Here is a 15,790-nt window from a genome sequence, read left to right as displayed (position 1 = left end):
CATATCACAAAATTGACCTTGAATTTGTCTCAAATGAAAAACCATACCCATACCATAATTCCCCTTTTTACCATTAAAAAGATTGGCTGTGATCATTAGCCAATTATAAACAACCCCATTTAAATGAAAACAAAGATTTATAAACAAGATGGGAATTAGGACGTCGTTCATTCCAAACTGCTTCGTGCTGGAAAGCAGTGCTGTTCATACCATGGGGATCATGACAAAACTCAGAAACCTGTATAAGCCCTTATTTTCGTGGTCTGTAAAGCTCCATCATCTTAGCTGTCTCAATTGTTGGAACACCTGGCCCACTGCTTCCGGGGTTCTTGGTTCATCAAACCACAGAAGCCTGGAAGGAATCCTCAGCTTTTCTTTTTCTGTAGAAACATAAACAAAAACTCCTTTCCCAAGTAACATATTCTTATACTTAAATTTTGAAGTCAAGGCATTTTCAAGAGATATAAGTTGAATTAATTCAGCAGCATTTATAATCAAGTATACTTTAGCAGTTGTTCCTTCCTGAGCAATCAAAAAACTGAAAAACACAATAGCATATAGTATCTAGACTTTCTGTGTATTTTCCATCTTTATGTGGCTTATTTATTTGCTATTATTACTCTATTTCTTTTACTTTGATTTATTTATCTTTCTCTGAGACAGGGTTTCTCTTTGGAAATCCACCTTCCTCTGCCTCTGCAGCAAATCCTACCGGCATGCGCCACCACAGCCGGCTTCTATATTTATTTACCACTATGTTGTTTTTTTTCTCTCTCTCTCTCAATCTTATGTATGTTTTTAAACACACTGTAAACCTTTAGAAGTTTTTCTTCATCCAAGTCTGACTTTACTGTAAATCTTTATGTTTTTCTGGCCACGTGTCTTATCTGTTAAAACTGCGGCTGTTTAAACTGCTGTTTTTCCAAGATGGCGGACGTAAGCGTGACTCCAGCTGCCGGCTTGGAGATGTGGTCACTGCCACTTCCAGCTGTATGTACACACCTTTCAATCGTTAGCAGGGTCTCTTAAAAGAACCTTGGTTTTTTTTGTTTTGTTTTGTTTTGTTTTGTTTTTTATGCTGAGTCAGGAAGACCCCTTAAGCCAGCTGCTTGAGTCTTTGATTGTCACTAGCAAAACAGAGCCCACCTGAGAAAATGCTGCTACCAAAAATCTGTGCTTCTCTCCGTTCTTCTGTTTCTAAAATTCCTTTAAAGCTTTTGTCATTCTACGTGGAAATTTATCATCCCACTCCTGATCACCAAATGATGCTATAACGATAAACGGCACACTTACTGAAAGTAAAACTAAGTATTTATTGTAGAAATTACTCACAAGATAACAACCAAGTAACCCAGATGAGCCAAGTAGTTTTCCGCCGCAGAACTGGAAGCTGAAAGCTGGAAAAAGAGACCAAGACTTTTATACCTTTCCCCCATAACGCCCCTAGCCATGCCCAAAAGTGGGTGTGGTTAGCGGTGTGGTAAACCACTCTTTTATTACCTCATCTGTATGCGCCTCTAGTAAGTCACATGGTTAATGGCGGCACACGGCCTCCTCCTACACTACCTGAGTACCAGATTGGTGTAGCCACTTGGGGTTCCAGCTTGAGAATTTTTTAAGTATTGGTGATTGACACAAAGTGATCATCAGATGGGCTAAAAGAGAAGGCTGAGAGGATCCATGGGGAGGCGGAAAACTAGACTAGGTTTCATTTTTTATTTCACTAATTTAAAAGCTAAATTTAAAGGACTAAATAAAAATGTAACTGATTTCAGTGAATGAGGCAAGTTACCAGTAACAAGCAGATATATTTGAAAACAGCACCAAATAGCCACATGTTGGGTACAAGATAAGTTGGTGTTTGTTCTCTGTCTTAACTAGGGTTTCCCTTGCTGTGATGAAACACTACAATTACCAAAAGCCATTGGAGAAGAAAGGGTTCATTTCACTCACATTTCTGTATCATAGATCATCATTGAAGACTGTCATGGCAGTAACCTAGAGGCAGGAGCTGATGCAGAGGCTATGAAGGAGTTCAGCTTACTGGTTTGCTCTTCATGACTGTAATCATAGGGTGATCCACGTGTCCCTCTTAGGTGTTCCTTGTTATCTGGCTTCTCTGGGGCTATGGATTGCAGTGTTGTTATCCTTTGCTTTACCTCTAGTATCCACTTATGAGTGAGTACATGCTGTGTTTGTCTTTCTGGGTCTGGGTTACCTTACTCTGGATGATTATTTCTAGTTCCATTCATTTGCTTGAAAATTTCATGATGTCATTGTTTTTACAGCTGAGTAATACTCCGTTGTGTAAATGTACCACATTTTCTGTATCTGTTGTTTGGTTGAGGGGCATCTATGTTGTTTCCAGGTTCTGCCTATTACAAATAATGCTGCTATAAACATAGTTGAGCAAGTGTCCTTGTGGTATGATTGAGCATCTTTTGGCTATATACCCAAGAGTGGTAATGCTGGGTCTTGAGGTAGATTGATTGCCGGTTTTCTGAGAAACTGCCATACTGATTTCTAAAGTGGCTGTATATGTTTCTACTCCCACAAGCAGTGGAGGAGTGTTCCCCTTACACCACATCCTCTCCAACATAAACTGTCATCAGTGTTTTTGATCTTAGTCATTCTGACAGGTGTAATATGGTATCTCAGAGTTGTTTTGATTTTCATTTCCCTGATGACGAAGTAAATGTCTTTCGACTATTTGAGATTATTCTGTTGAGAATTCCCTATTTAGATCTGAGGTCCATTTTAAATTGGATTATTTAGTATTTTGATGTCGAGTTTCTTGAGTTCTTTATATATTTTTGAGATCAGTCCTCTGTCAGATGTGGGGTTTTGTATGCTGCCATTTTGTCTTACTTACTGTGTCCTTTGCCTTACAGAAGCCTTTCAGTTTCAGGAGGTCCCATTTATTGATTATTGTTCTCAGTGTCTGTGCTACTGGTGTTATATTTAGGAAGTGATCTCTTGTGCCAGTGTGTTTGAGAATACTTCTCACTTTCTCTTTTATGAGGTTTAGTGTGGCTGAATTTATGTTGAGTTCTTTGGTCTACTTGGACTTGAGTTTTTGTATAGTGATATATGTGGACTATTTGCAATCTTCTCCATGTTAACATCCAGTTATGCTAGCATCATTTGTTGAAGAGACTTTCTTTTTTCTGTTGTATAGTTTTTGCTTCTTTGTAAAAAATCAGGTGTTTATAGGTATGTGGACTAATGTCAGGGTCTTTAATTCAATTCCATTGGTCCACATGTCTGTTCTTATGCCAATACCAAGCTGTTTTCATTACTACAGCTCTATAGTAGAGCTTGAAGTCAGGGATGGTGATGCCTCCAGATTATCCTTTATTGTATAGAATTGTTTTGGCTACCCTGGGTTTTTTGTTTCTCCATATAAAGTTGAGTATTTTACTTTCCAGGTCTGTTAAGAATTGTGTTGGGATTTTGATGGTAATTGCATTGAATCTGTAGATTACTTTTGGTAAGATTACCATTTTGATTATGTTGATCCTACTTATCCAAGAGCAAGGGTGATCTTTCCTTTTTCTGATACCTTTTTCAATTTCTTCAAAGACTTAAAAGTTCTTGTTATTCAGGTCTTTCACTTGTTTGGTTAGAATTACCGCAAGCTATTTTATGTTGTTTGTGGCTGTTATAAAGGGTAGTGTTTCTCTGATTTCTTTCTCAGCCCATTTATTGCTTGTATATAGGAGGGCTACTGATTTTTTTTTCTGAGTTAATCTTGTATCCTGCTACATTTCTGAGGTTGTTTATCAGCTACAGCTGATAGAGTTCCCTGATAGAATTTTTGGGGTCACTTATATATACTATCGTATCATCTGAATAGTGAAAGTGTGACTTCTTCCTTTCTAATTTGTATCCCCTTGATCTCCTTTTGTTGTCTTATTGCTCTAGCTAGAACTTCAAGTACTATGTTGAATAGACATGGAGAGAGTAGACAGTCTTGTCTTCCTGATTTTAGTGGGATCACTTTGAGTTTCTCTCCATATATTTTGAAGGCATTTTCTTACTTAATGTTTCATCATCTTGGGTGGCTCTAGCTTGTGCCAAGTTGACATAAAACTAGCCAAATACCCTCAGTGTTTTATTTCTGCCCTCTCCTAGGAGCAAAACCATAGAGCTCAAAACATGTATCTCAGTGGTTATAGATAGAAATTATGTTTGGCTTTATTAGTACTTCAGATCTAGTCATATTTTTTTTTAATTTCCTTTCAATGTTGTGTATACATGTGTGTCTTCATGAGAGATTATGTATGTGAGGGCAGGGCCTGAGAATACCCTACAACTGGAGTTACATGTGGTTATGATCCTCCTGACATGGTTTCTGGGAACCAAACTTGGGTCTTTTATAAGAGCAATATATCTCTTAATTGTTGAATCATTTATCCAGCTCCTAAATGTTTTTTCCAATACATGTATTCATTAGTTTTTACTATTTATCTGCATTGTGCATGCGTGTGTGTGTGTGTGTGTGTGTGTGTGTGTGTGTGTGTGATATGTTCCATATGCCATGGTAAGCATGGAGAGAGAGAGAACAGAGGAAAACTTTGTAGTTGGTTCTCTCTTTCTACATTTATGTGGACTGTAGGAATTAAGTTCAGATTGCCAGGGTGTGCAGCAGGCATTTTCCTCACTGAGCTATCTTGGTAGCTCCCTAGTCAAACTTTTTATTTAGTAAATTTATACTGAAGTTGGCCATGATTGTGGTAGATGCATATACTTGGGAAATACTTGCAGGATTAGGGATTCAGGTCAGTCTCAGCTGCATATTTAGTATGAAGCCAGCCTGGGTTGTAGGAGACTTGGTTCAAACAAACAAAGCAAACAAAAAAAAAATTCATACAGTGTTTTGGTTTTAATCTTTTGCAGCAAAAGTGAATGAGCTGTGTGTTAATTTCTGTAGTCTTCTAAATGGTGCTCCCATTGACGCAGAATTTAGGGACAAAGTGCCTAAAGCTAAGTAGATGATTGGAACAATTACATTTTTTCTTTCTGAGCCTTATTTATTTGTTTTATGACACATTTATACATCTGTTTACTGAGTTTATGTTACTGGATTGAGTATATACAGCATGCATGTGGAGGTCAGAGGACTACTTTCAAGAGTTGATTTTCTCCTACCATATGGGTCTCAGAGATTGTACTCTGATTGCCATGCCTAGCAGTAAGCACTTTTACCTGCTGAGTCACACTAGTCCTGAATATAGGTGCTTTTGTTTCTTTTTAATTGTTTGTTTATTTTATGTGTATGAGTGTTTTGCCTATATGAGTATATCATTTATGTGCCTGGTGCCTGTGGAGGTCCAAAAATGATAACCAGATTTATGGATGGTTGTGAGCTATGATGTGGGTGCTAGGAACTGAACCCAGGTCCTTTGCAAGATTAATAAGCACACTAACCATTGAATCATCTCCCCAGACCCCCCAAATCAAGGTTTGTGTGTTTTTTTTTTTTTTTTTACGAGACAGGGTTTCTCTGTATTGTTTTGGAGGCTGTTGGTCCAGCCCAGCCTCAAACTCACAGAGATCCGCCTGCCTCTTCCTCCCTAGTGCTGGGATTAAAGGCGTGCACCACCACCACCTGGCTCAAATCTAGGTTTTTAAACATAAATATTGCTAATGATAGAGCCCTTGAAATCTTAGGATAATTAATTTTCAAGTTTTTATTTTTATTTATGTCTACAAGTCTGTCTGTGTGAATGTATTCTATGTGTAGGGAGGTACCCACAGAGGCAGAAGAGGGTGGCTAATCACCAGGAGCTGGAGTTAGAGTTGGTTGTGATCAGCCCAACATGGTTGCTGAAAACTGAACTCAGATCCTCTGGAAGATCAGCCAGTGCTCTTACCAGCTTGACCATCTTTTTAGCTGTTATCTTTCTCACTCCTATTACCATCAGAAAGAGAAAGCTGATTTTGACACTTGATTATTGATAGATAAGATTTACTGGTGGGCTGGGTGGTGGTGGTGCACGCCTTTAATCCCAGCACTCAGGAGGCAGAGGTAGGTGGATCTCAGTGAGTTCAAGGCCAGTCTGGTTTACAAGAGCTAGTTTGAGGACAGCCTCCAAAGACACAGAGAAACCCTGTCTCAAAAAACAAAAACAAGCAAAACAACAACAACAACAACAAAAAGATTTGCTGATGAATGGTCCTTGTCTTCAGGAATGCAAGTAACGATGTAGAAAGAGGAAAGATCACCGCTAGTCATTTATATATATAAACTGTGTAGATGTGTCCTTCAAATTCTGGAATAGTGGTCCAGTGTATTTCATCATCCTTTCAGGATGGAAGCTGTGAGTTTGTACTATGGTAAGTCTTACTTATGTGTTGTGTGCTCCTTGTATAGATGGAATAGGTGTGGGCGTTCTGGTTGCTGCCAGGTCAGGGATATGTCTGTGGTTTGAATATGAAATTACTGAATGACTTACTGAAATCTTTAGTTCCCAGCTTATAGTGTTGTTTAGAAAGGTTGTAGAACTTTCAGGAGGTGGAGCTTTGCTGCAGGAAGTGGCTCAGTGTTGGGTGGGCCTTAAGATTATATAACCCCATCCTACTTCCTGTTCATTCTCTGTGTCCTGACTGCTGATGCATTGTAACCAAACAACCTCCCATTCCTGCTGCCATGCCTTTCTCTGCATAAAGAGAAGAGCACCACTTGCCACTTACGGGTATAAACTGCACAGATTTGTCCTTCAAATTCTTGAAGATAGTGTTCCAATATATTTCAAGGATTATGTCTTCTTGAACTGTAAGCTAAAATAAACTCCTTTAAGCTGCTTTTTTATTTTTTAAAAGATTTATTCATTTTAGTTCTTATGTGTGCTTTGCCTGTATATGTGTCTGTGAACCACATTTGTGCTTAGTGCCTGTGGAGGTCATAAAAGGGCATCAGATCTTCTGAAACTGGAATTATGAATGGTCATGTAGGTGCTAGGAACTGAATATAGGACCTCTGCAAGAGCAACAGATGCTCTTAATAACTGAGTTCTCTCTCCAGCCCCAGAGTTGTTTCATAGCAACAAGAAAAATAACATACAGATGGCTGAAGTTGGCAAGGGTTGCCGAAGGCTGTTTCATAAGCCACTTTGCTGATACATGTTCTTTGGTTATGGGTGCTACTTGATTTCATTCATGAATTACTTTACCATTTGAAATTAATAGGTCCTGTTTCTAGGGATTATTGTTCCTTGCCTGTAAAATAAGACAGATATACTTGTCCTTAAGGTGTGGCTTACCTTTCCTTTTTTTCTGAGGTTGACTACTCTTGGCACTGCGTGGTAGTCCCCTTATGCATATGAGATGAGATAAGATGAGGAGTAGGTGTGAGTGTGTGTGTGTGTGTGTGCGTGTGTGTGATTGAGAGAGAGAGAGAGAGAGAGAGAGAGAGAGAGAGAGAGAGAGAGAGAGAGAGAGAGAGAGAGAGAGAGAGAGAGAGAGAGAGAGAGAGACTGAGAGATTGATTTCCTGTGTTGGATTATATGGGAACTTTGAACTAGGATAGAATGAAATCCTTGTTTGTAAATGTGAGAATTATGGGTAACTCTGGTTTCTTTTTCTTTTTTCCTACTAGGTTTATTTTCTAGGGACCCAGGCTACTTTCATAATGAAAAGACAGAGATGGACAGGATGATCTCTGACTGCCTGAGAAGTAGTTACCAGGTGTGACTAAAGCATATCCTGTCATTACACCCATAAGGCTGACACGTTTCCATGCAGGCAGACATTTTTCTTAGAGTTTCTGGAAGAAAATAGGACCTTATTCAATGGTTGAGTGATTAGTTGTATTTCTTTATGACTAAATCCTCTCAAACTGTAATCCAGAATAAATCCTTTCTCCCTGAAGTTGCTTCTTGCCATATACTATATCATATCAGTGAGAAAAGTAAACTTTTATTATTGGTTTAGGATTACTGTGAAAATCATCCCAGTATTTCAGTAATTTGTAATTAATCCTCACCCCCTGGATACTGATTGTGTTTTATTGTGTCCCAACAGTTGATAAAGGGGATGAATGTTCCCCTTTCTGAAAAATGTTATCCACCTGTCTCCATTTATCAAATGTATACAGTGTGTTTAATGTGTTTAAATAGAAGGACATAAATGAGAATGAATATCTGGTCTGGTTGTGGGTGAGATAATGGGATATGTCAAGAAAGACATGAGGATGGAGTCTAATCACAGGCCTTTAATTCCCAGCACTGGGTAGGTAAAGGTGAGACAGTAGAGAGTTTGGGGCCAGCCAACCTGGCCAACCCTGTCTTTAAAAATAAGATGTGAAAGTGAAAATTAATAGTAGTGAGATAGATATAAAGAGTACCTGGGCTATTCACTGAACTCTGGCATAGACTACTGGAGAACTTTTCTTTGTAGCATTGAGTTTCCATCCCCAGTCTCCTGTGACCTTGGATGGAGATGTTAGTTGGCTCAAATCCAAGTGTGTGTGATTGTAGGAGTCGGTGACCTTTGAGGATGTGGCTATAAACTTCACCCAGGAGGAATGGACTTTACTGGACACAAAACAAAGGAAGCTTTACAGAGAGGTGATGCTGGAGAACTACCAGAACCTGGCCACATTAGGTGAGGTTCCCCTTGTTCCCTGTAGACTCTTACAGAATAAAAAATGTGTGTATTTTTCTAGTTATATATTGTTATTTTATGGTGTGTGTGTGTGTGTATAATAGTCCACAAACGGAGTTCAGAGGACAACTCTTATCATGTGAGTTCTAGGGATGGAACTTAGGTTGTCAGCTTGGCACCAAGTGCCTTCACCTATGAATTTTCTGCATTTTAGGATTGGTGATGCAGCTCTAAGGACAGTTGAAAATAACAGAGGGCTAGAAAATAACAAAAGGCCAGGTATGGTGGTGTAGGCCTTTAATCCCAGTACTAGGGAGACAGAGGCAAGAGGATCTCTATGTATTTGAGTTCATCTGGGTCTACATAGTGAGTTCCAGAACAACCAGGGCTACATAGAGAGACTCTTTGTCCCCAAAATAAAACAAAAAGCAAAAACAAGAGAGAGAAGAGAGAGACAGACAGACAGACACAGAGAAAGACAGAGATAGAGGCAGACACACACAAACAGACACAGACACAGAGAGGAGAATGAGAAACAGGTCTCTAACTCTGCCCTACATTTTAATCAATTGTGATGGTTTTTAAGATAGTCCTAAAACCACCACTATTGCTAGTCTGCTATACTAAAAGGACATTTTCAGACTCTCTTTGACAAACTGAATCAGAAATACTTAGTTTTATGTCTTGATCATCTCTGTTTTAATGGTCCCTCCACATGATTCTGATGCACTGAAATATTTAACTACTAGTATAATTTTTTTTCTCCATAATAACAAAGATCTTGTGGATGTGGTGGTACATGCCTTTTATTTTTATCTTAGTCCTCCAGGAAGTAGAGACAGGTATCTCTGTGAGTTGAAGGCCAGTCTGGTCTACAAAGCTTTAGGTGAGCTAGAGCCACATAGTGGAGAAACCTGTCTCAAAATTTTTTTCTTTCACTTTCTTTTCTATTTGATTAATATTAGTGCTTAATTTTCTGTTTACATTATTTTTTGTTTGTCACATTGCACATCTAAAAGTCAGTAGACAATTTGTGGGAGTGACTTCTTTTCTTCTACCATGTCCCAGGCATGTAAATCAGGTGGTCATGCTTAGTGTCAAGAACTTTTACCTGGTAACCTGTCCCAATGGTCCAGTATTAGTGTTTTGTCTTGTCCTTGTAACCATCACTTTAGGCTTTAAGGGAAAGAAGTCAGTACCTATTGACACATAAAAGGGCTAGTTACATATTGGGGTCTTTAGCAGTATTTCACTGTTGTTATTGGAACTGTAGTTTCTAAGATATGGGAAGGTATCTCATCAAGCCCAGCTCAAGCTCTTGTTTGGAGGCAGAAGAGTTTAGAATACTCAAGAGAGGAGTTCTCCAAGGTAATTTTTTGGGAGTTTAGTCTATTTGTAATATAGTAGGGACACCCCACCCCAATTCTGTGGATGGCATGGCAAGATAAGAAAGTGCTCTACCACTGAGGTATATTACCAAAAAGAGAAAACTTGAGTCAGGAGGCTGAGACCATTGGACTTGAGAGTTTAAGAGATCTTCATATCTCTAAATTCCCATTAATTTCCTTCTCCTTAGACTTTTTTTTTACAATCTCAATAGTCCAGCTCTTTCTTTTCCTCCTTAATAATTCTGTCTCTGTTTACCAGTACATTTAAATTCCATAATAAATTATTCATTTCTAAATTTCGACTGCCAATTCTCTTTGTGTTTTATGTTTATGTTATTGTCACTGTCGTCATTATTATTGACTACTGGACCCAGGGCCTCTTTTAAGAATATTTATTATTGTTTTAATTTTTATGTGTATGTCTGTGGGCCTGTGCAAGTTCATATGTGCTGTGTGCATACAGGTGTCTGTGGTGGCCAGAAGAAGGTGTTAGGTCCCCTGGAATGGAGTTACAAGTAGTTGTGAGCTATCTGATGTGGTTGTTGGGAACTGAATCTGAGTATTTAATTTATTTTTAAATAAGAACAACAAGTGTTCTTAGTCTCTGAGCCATCTCTCTGGCCCTTAAGGTCTCTTTTATTCTGATGTGGACCTGGATCCCAGCCTGTAAAATTTTAGACATAGCCAAGTTGCTAACATGTAACATAGCTTTGTTTTTAACTTGTTTAATATAAAACCAAAATCAGGGAGATGTATAATCATTGTTTCTATTTCACTGTGGAAGCACTTAAACATGTTTTTTGTTGTTGTTTAACTTCAGAATGGGCTATGCGACTTAAGACTGGAGAGACATTGTTACAGCAGGATATTTTTCACTTAAAAATGTCAAATGAGATACACCTGGTAAGAGTCACAAGCGATATTTCATATTCATTGAAATAGACTGGGTATTTCATGTAAATTTCATCAAAATCCTTCAAAATAAAGAAGTACTAGAGACAAGTAGCTTATATCCATAGTCTAGAAAGATGTTGTAATCCTAGTTTGAAACCTGAGTCCCCATACACACATATTCCTACTTATAGATATTGGGCTTTTAAAACAATTTCATAAAAGCACAAGAAGCCTTTCAGAATTAGAGCAGATGGTATATGATTCTTGCAATAGTATTCTTTCATTGACATTGAGTGAAATACATGTAATTAAAAAGGGAAGAACCATCATCCTTATCATGTTCTTGTCTTTATATGAGTGAAGTATACTAATAAATTTGAAAAGAATTAATACCTTATAATTTTCTTTTAATCAACAGTCAAATAGCTACAATGGAAAGGAGCTTTGTGACTTTAAGTCACCTGGAGAAATCTTCAAAGAACCTTCATGTAGTCTGACACACATAGGTATCCAAAACAGAAGAAACATTTGTGATTTTGTTCAGTATGGACAAGCCTTTCCTACTTGGCCTAAGGAAACCTCTTCTGCAGACAAAAGTCCTGAGTTAAGCCAGTATGGAAAAGATACCAGTCTGATTGCAAGTGCTGTTTATCAGACAACATGCACACAAGCCAATTTCCTCAAATCTAGTGAATGTCAACAAGCCTCTGATAGTCATTCATACCTTCAGGCATCTGGGAGAACTCACAGTGAAGACAAACTCTTTAAATGGGTACGGAGCGGTGATGCTTTTAATCCAGCTATGAGCCATGCTGGGAATGGTCAAATGCGCACTGAAAAGAGATTCTGTGAATGTAAAGAATGTGGGAAAAGTTTTAAATACTCTGCCAGCCTTAATATTCATATGCGTGCTCACACTGGGGAGAAACCTTACCAGTGTAAGGAATGTGGGAAAGCCTTTTCTAGGTGTTACCCACTAACTCAGCACTTAAAAACTCACACTGAAGAGAAGCCCTTTGAATGTAAGGTTTGTGGAAAATGCTTTAGAAATTCCTCATGCCTTAATGATCACTTTCGGGTTCACACTGGAATAAAGCCCTATAAATGTAAGGACTGTGGCAAAGCCTTCACAGGGCGCTCTGGCCTTAGTAAACATTTACCAACACACACTGGAGAGAAGCCTTACGAATGTAAGGAATGTGGGAAAGCCTTCACGTCAACCTCAGGCCTTATTAAACATATGAAAAGTCACATGGGGGAGAGACCTTTTGAATGTGATCACTGTGGCAAAGCCTTTGCTTCTTCCTCAACCCTTATTACACATTTGAGAACACACACTGGAGAGAAGCCCTTTGAGTGTACAGTGTGTGGGAAAGCGTTTACATGTTCTTCGTATCTTCGCATTCATATGCGGACTCACACTGGAGAGAAGCCCTATGCTTGTAAGGAGTGTGGTAGAGCCTTCACTGAGCGCACAAGCCTTACTAAACATTTGCAAACACACACTGGAGAAAATCCCTTTGAGTGCAATGTGTGTGGGAAAGCATTTGCGTGTTCTTCCTACCTTCATAATCACATACGAACTCACACTGGAGAGAAGCCTTATACATGTAAGGAATGTGGGAAAGCCTTCACTGTTTCTTCACATCTGAGTAAACATATAAGAATTCACACAGGAGAGAAACCCCATAAGTGTGAGGAATGTGGGAAAGCATTCACTGTGCGCTCTGGTCTTATAAAACATATACGAACTCACACTGGGGAGAAGCCCTATAATTGTAAAGAATGTGACAAAGCCTTCACTACCTCCTCAGGCCTCCTTGAACATATAAGAAGTCACACAGGAGAGAAACCATATGAATGTGACCAGTGTGGAAAAGCCTTTGCTTCTTCCTCCTATCTTATTGCACATCTGAGAATTCACACTGGAGAGAAGCCCTTTGAGTGTACAGTGTGTGAGAAAGCGTTTACATGTTCCTCCTACCTTCATATTCACATGCGAACACACACGGGAGAGAAACCCTATGAATGTAAGGAGTGTGGGAAAGCTTTTGCTGTTTACTCACATCTAAGTAAACATGTAAGAATTCACAGCAGAGAGAAAGCCTATAAATGTAGAAGTTATGGAATAGCTTTCAGTAGTTCTCATCTTACAGAACACATAAAAACCCAGAAGAGACTGCTTTAGGAAGTTCTGTTGCTTTAGCAGTGCATTCAAATTCACAGTGGCAAGAAAGTTTATTAGTGATTATATACTAGTTAACTTCAAAGATGTGAAATAACTCATGTTGCAAAGATGCCTAATGGGAAGACATCAGAATGCTCAAAATCCAGTTCACATAAACTCACTTTGAAGCTGTACAATGTCAAACATGGAAAGACTTCACTGTTTCATGGGCTTTTTGTAAATATGGGAGAGAAACTCTTGATACACAATGTGGAAAATTGTATTTCTGCTTAGTGCTTTGATTACCTATAGTACCACAGTGGAGGACTTTGTGAAAGTAAGAAATGTTGGAAAGTAATTACATTAGTTATCAACATTCAGTAAACATGAAGTGATCCATGTTTGGGGAAATATATAAAATATGGAGATTGTGTCTATGTCTTAAGATCTTGTGTACTAGCAGAAACTTGACTTTCTTGATAGTTTTATAAATTTGTTTTGACTATTGTTTACATTTTCAAAACTTGAGGTTTTAATATTTGCATTTAATGGCTTTGTAATCTTAAAACTGATTTAAGATATACAAAATTCTATGGAAAATATGTATATGAAACAATTGTCAGATTCCTTAAAATGTGATACAGTAATTTGGTTTTGGTATGATGAAGCATTTTTTACTATCTTAGAAAATTCAGGTGAAGAACACTTAACTATATTCAACTGCACTCTTAAGTTGCTTATCTTGTAACAGAAAGTTTATAACCTTTAACAATAACTCATAAACATTAACTCTTAGCACTTGGTAACCACAATTACATTTTTTTTATTTCTGTTTACTATATCTCTTCCCTCTTTTAAAGACATAGTCTCACTATGTAGTTCTGAGTGTCCTTGAACTCACTGTGAGACCAGCCTGGTCTTGGACTCACAGAGATGTTCTGTCTCCCAAGTGCTGGGATTAAATGAATACACCACCTTGTCCTGTTATACTCCATATTTAAATATGGTAATATATTTTTAATTTTTGTGTCTGGCTTGTTTTCATAACAAAATGTCTTCTAGTTTTATCCCTGTTGTCTTGCATGACAGAATAAAAAAACCAAAAAGGGTAAATTCTACTTCTTTTTGTTTTTGTTTTTTGTGACAGGGTTACTCTGTGTAACAGCCCTAGCGATCCTCATACTAGCTCTGTAGACCAGGCTGGCCTTGAGCTCACAGATATCCACCTGCCTCTGCCTCCCAGGTGCTGGGATTAAAGGCATGCATCATTACTGCCTGGCTGGTATTCTAATTTTTATGCACACTCAAGATATTTGTATATATGTGCATATGTGATGTGTGTTTACATGCATCTCTGTGTATGAATTTGGGCTCTATAATGTGTATGTAGAGGCTAGAGGAGGACCTTGGGTTTCATCCTTGACTTCCTCCTTAAGACAGAGTAAATTTCTCATCTCTCCAGCCCCTATAGAAGTTTCTTTTCACAAAGGAACCCTTAGGTTGTTTCCATACTCTATTGTTGGAAATAAATTGAACTGCTACATTGAACATAGATTGCAAATAACTCTGTAAGCATTCCTTCAGTGTATGCCCATAATCAGTTTGTTGGATTATTTAGTTGGTATATTTATAGTTTTATGTGGAGCTTTGATACTGTTTTCCAGATAGCTCTGTCAGTTTTTATTCTATTCAAAATGACAATATATTAGATGCCTTTTGTTTCTCTTTATTGGCTCAAACTTGTAGTATTATGATGAATATAAGTTCCAAGCAGAAATATAATTGTTCTTGATCTTAAAGGAAAAGCTCTGAACTTTTCACTGAGTGTGATGATAGTCACTGGCCTGTCATACATGTATAGTCAATGATAAAATAAGGTGCATTCATTTCTATATTAAATTTGTTGTATCACGAAAGAGTGTTGACTTTTTAAGTGCCTTTTTGTAACTTTTCTATGGTGATTTATTTATTCTATTATGTGATGTATGACACCTAATTATTGCATATCTTGAATAAATGTCACATTTAGGTGTGAATCAGAACTATAGTGCATGATCCCTTTATGTAGGGTCTTCAAATGTGATGATTAAATTTGTCTATCAAAAGACAGACATGGACTAACAAGATGGCTTACTAGTTAAAGGCATTTCGCATCAAGCCTGATAACTTGAGTTTAATTCCCACAAAACACATAATAGAAGGAGAAAACTGACTCCTGCATATTATCATCCCGCCTTCACATTCATGACACACATGAGCATACATATACCCAAAATAAATAAATGTAAAAATAAAAGACACAAGAAATCCACAGGCTACTCTGGCCAGGGAAGCTATCTTCATCTTTCTCTCTGCTTCTCCAAATCAGAGAAATAATGGAACTAGCAGACATTACGACTCAAGTAGACATAACAGATATCTACAGAACATTTCACCCAAACACAAAAGAATATACCTTTTTTTTAGCACCCCATGAAACCTTCAAAATTGACCATACACTCATCCATAAAGCAAGTCTCAACAGATAGAAACCAATTGAAATGCTTCCTGTATCTTATCAGACCACCATGGATTAGAGCTGCATTTCAACAAGAACAGAAACAACAGAAAGCCACAAAGCCATGAAAACTGAACAACTCTCTACTGAGTTATCACTGAGTCAAGGAAGAAATAAGAGAGAAGTTAAAGTCTTCTTAGAATTTAATGAAAATGAGTGCACAACATACTCAAACTT

At 38.0% G+C, this 15,790-nt stretch overlaps 1 protein-coding gene across 1 annotated transcript in view; it reads left to right on the top strand.

Annotated features, from left to right (window-relative positions):
- LOC101823746 overlaps positions 1 to 14,972 on the top strand; it is a 72,591-nt gene extending 57,619 nt beyond the window's left edge. The window contains 3 exon segments of the mRNA XM_040730231.1: positions 8,481 to 8,607; positions 10,816 to 10,898; positions 11,308 to 14,972. Of these exon segments, the coding sequence (XP_040586165.1) occupies positions 8,481 to 8,607; positions 10,816 to 10,898; positions 11,308 to 13,077 (1,980 nt within the window). The 3' untranslated portion in view covers positions 13,078 to 14,972.
- Positions 14,973 to 15,790: the final 818 nt, after the last annotated feature.

The sequence above is a fragment of the Mesocricetus auratus genome, unplaced genomic scaffold (genome assembly GCF_017639785.1).
Source record: "Mesocricetus auratus isolate SY011 unplaced genomic scaffold, BCM_Maur_2.0 Super-Scaffold_100022, whole genome shotgun sequence".
NCBI classification, from domain to species: Eukaryota; Metazoa; Chordata; class Mammalia; order Rodentia; family Cricetidae; genus Mesocricetus; species Mesocricetus auratus.
The sequence above is the reverse complement of the archived record's forward strand: the minus strand, read 5'-3'. Positions and strand labels throughout refer to the sequence as shown.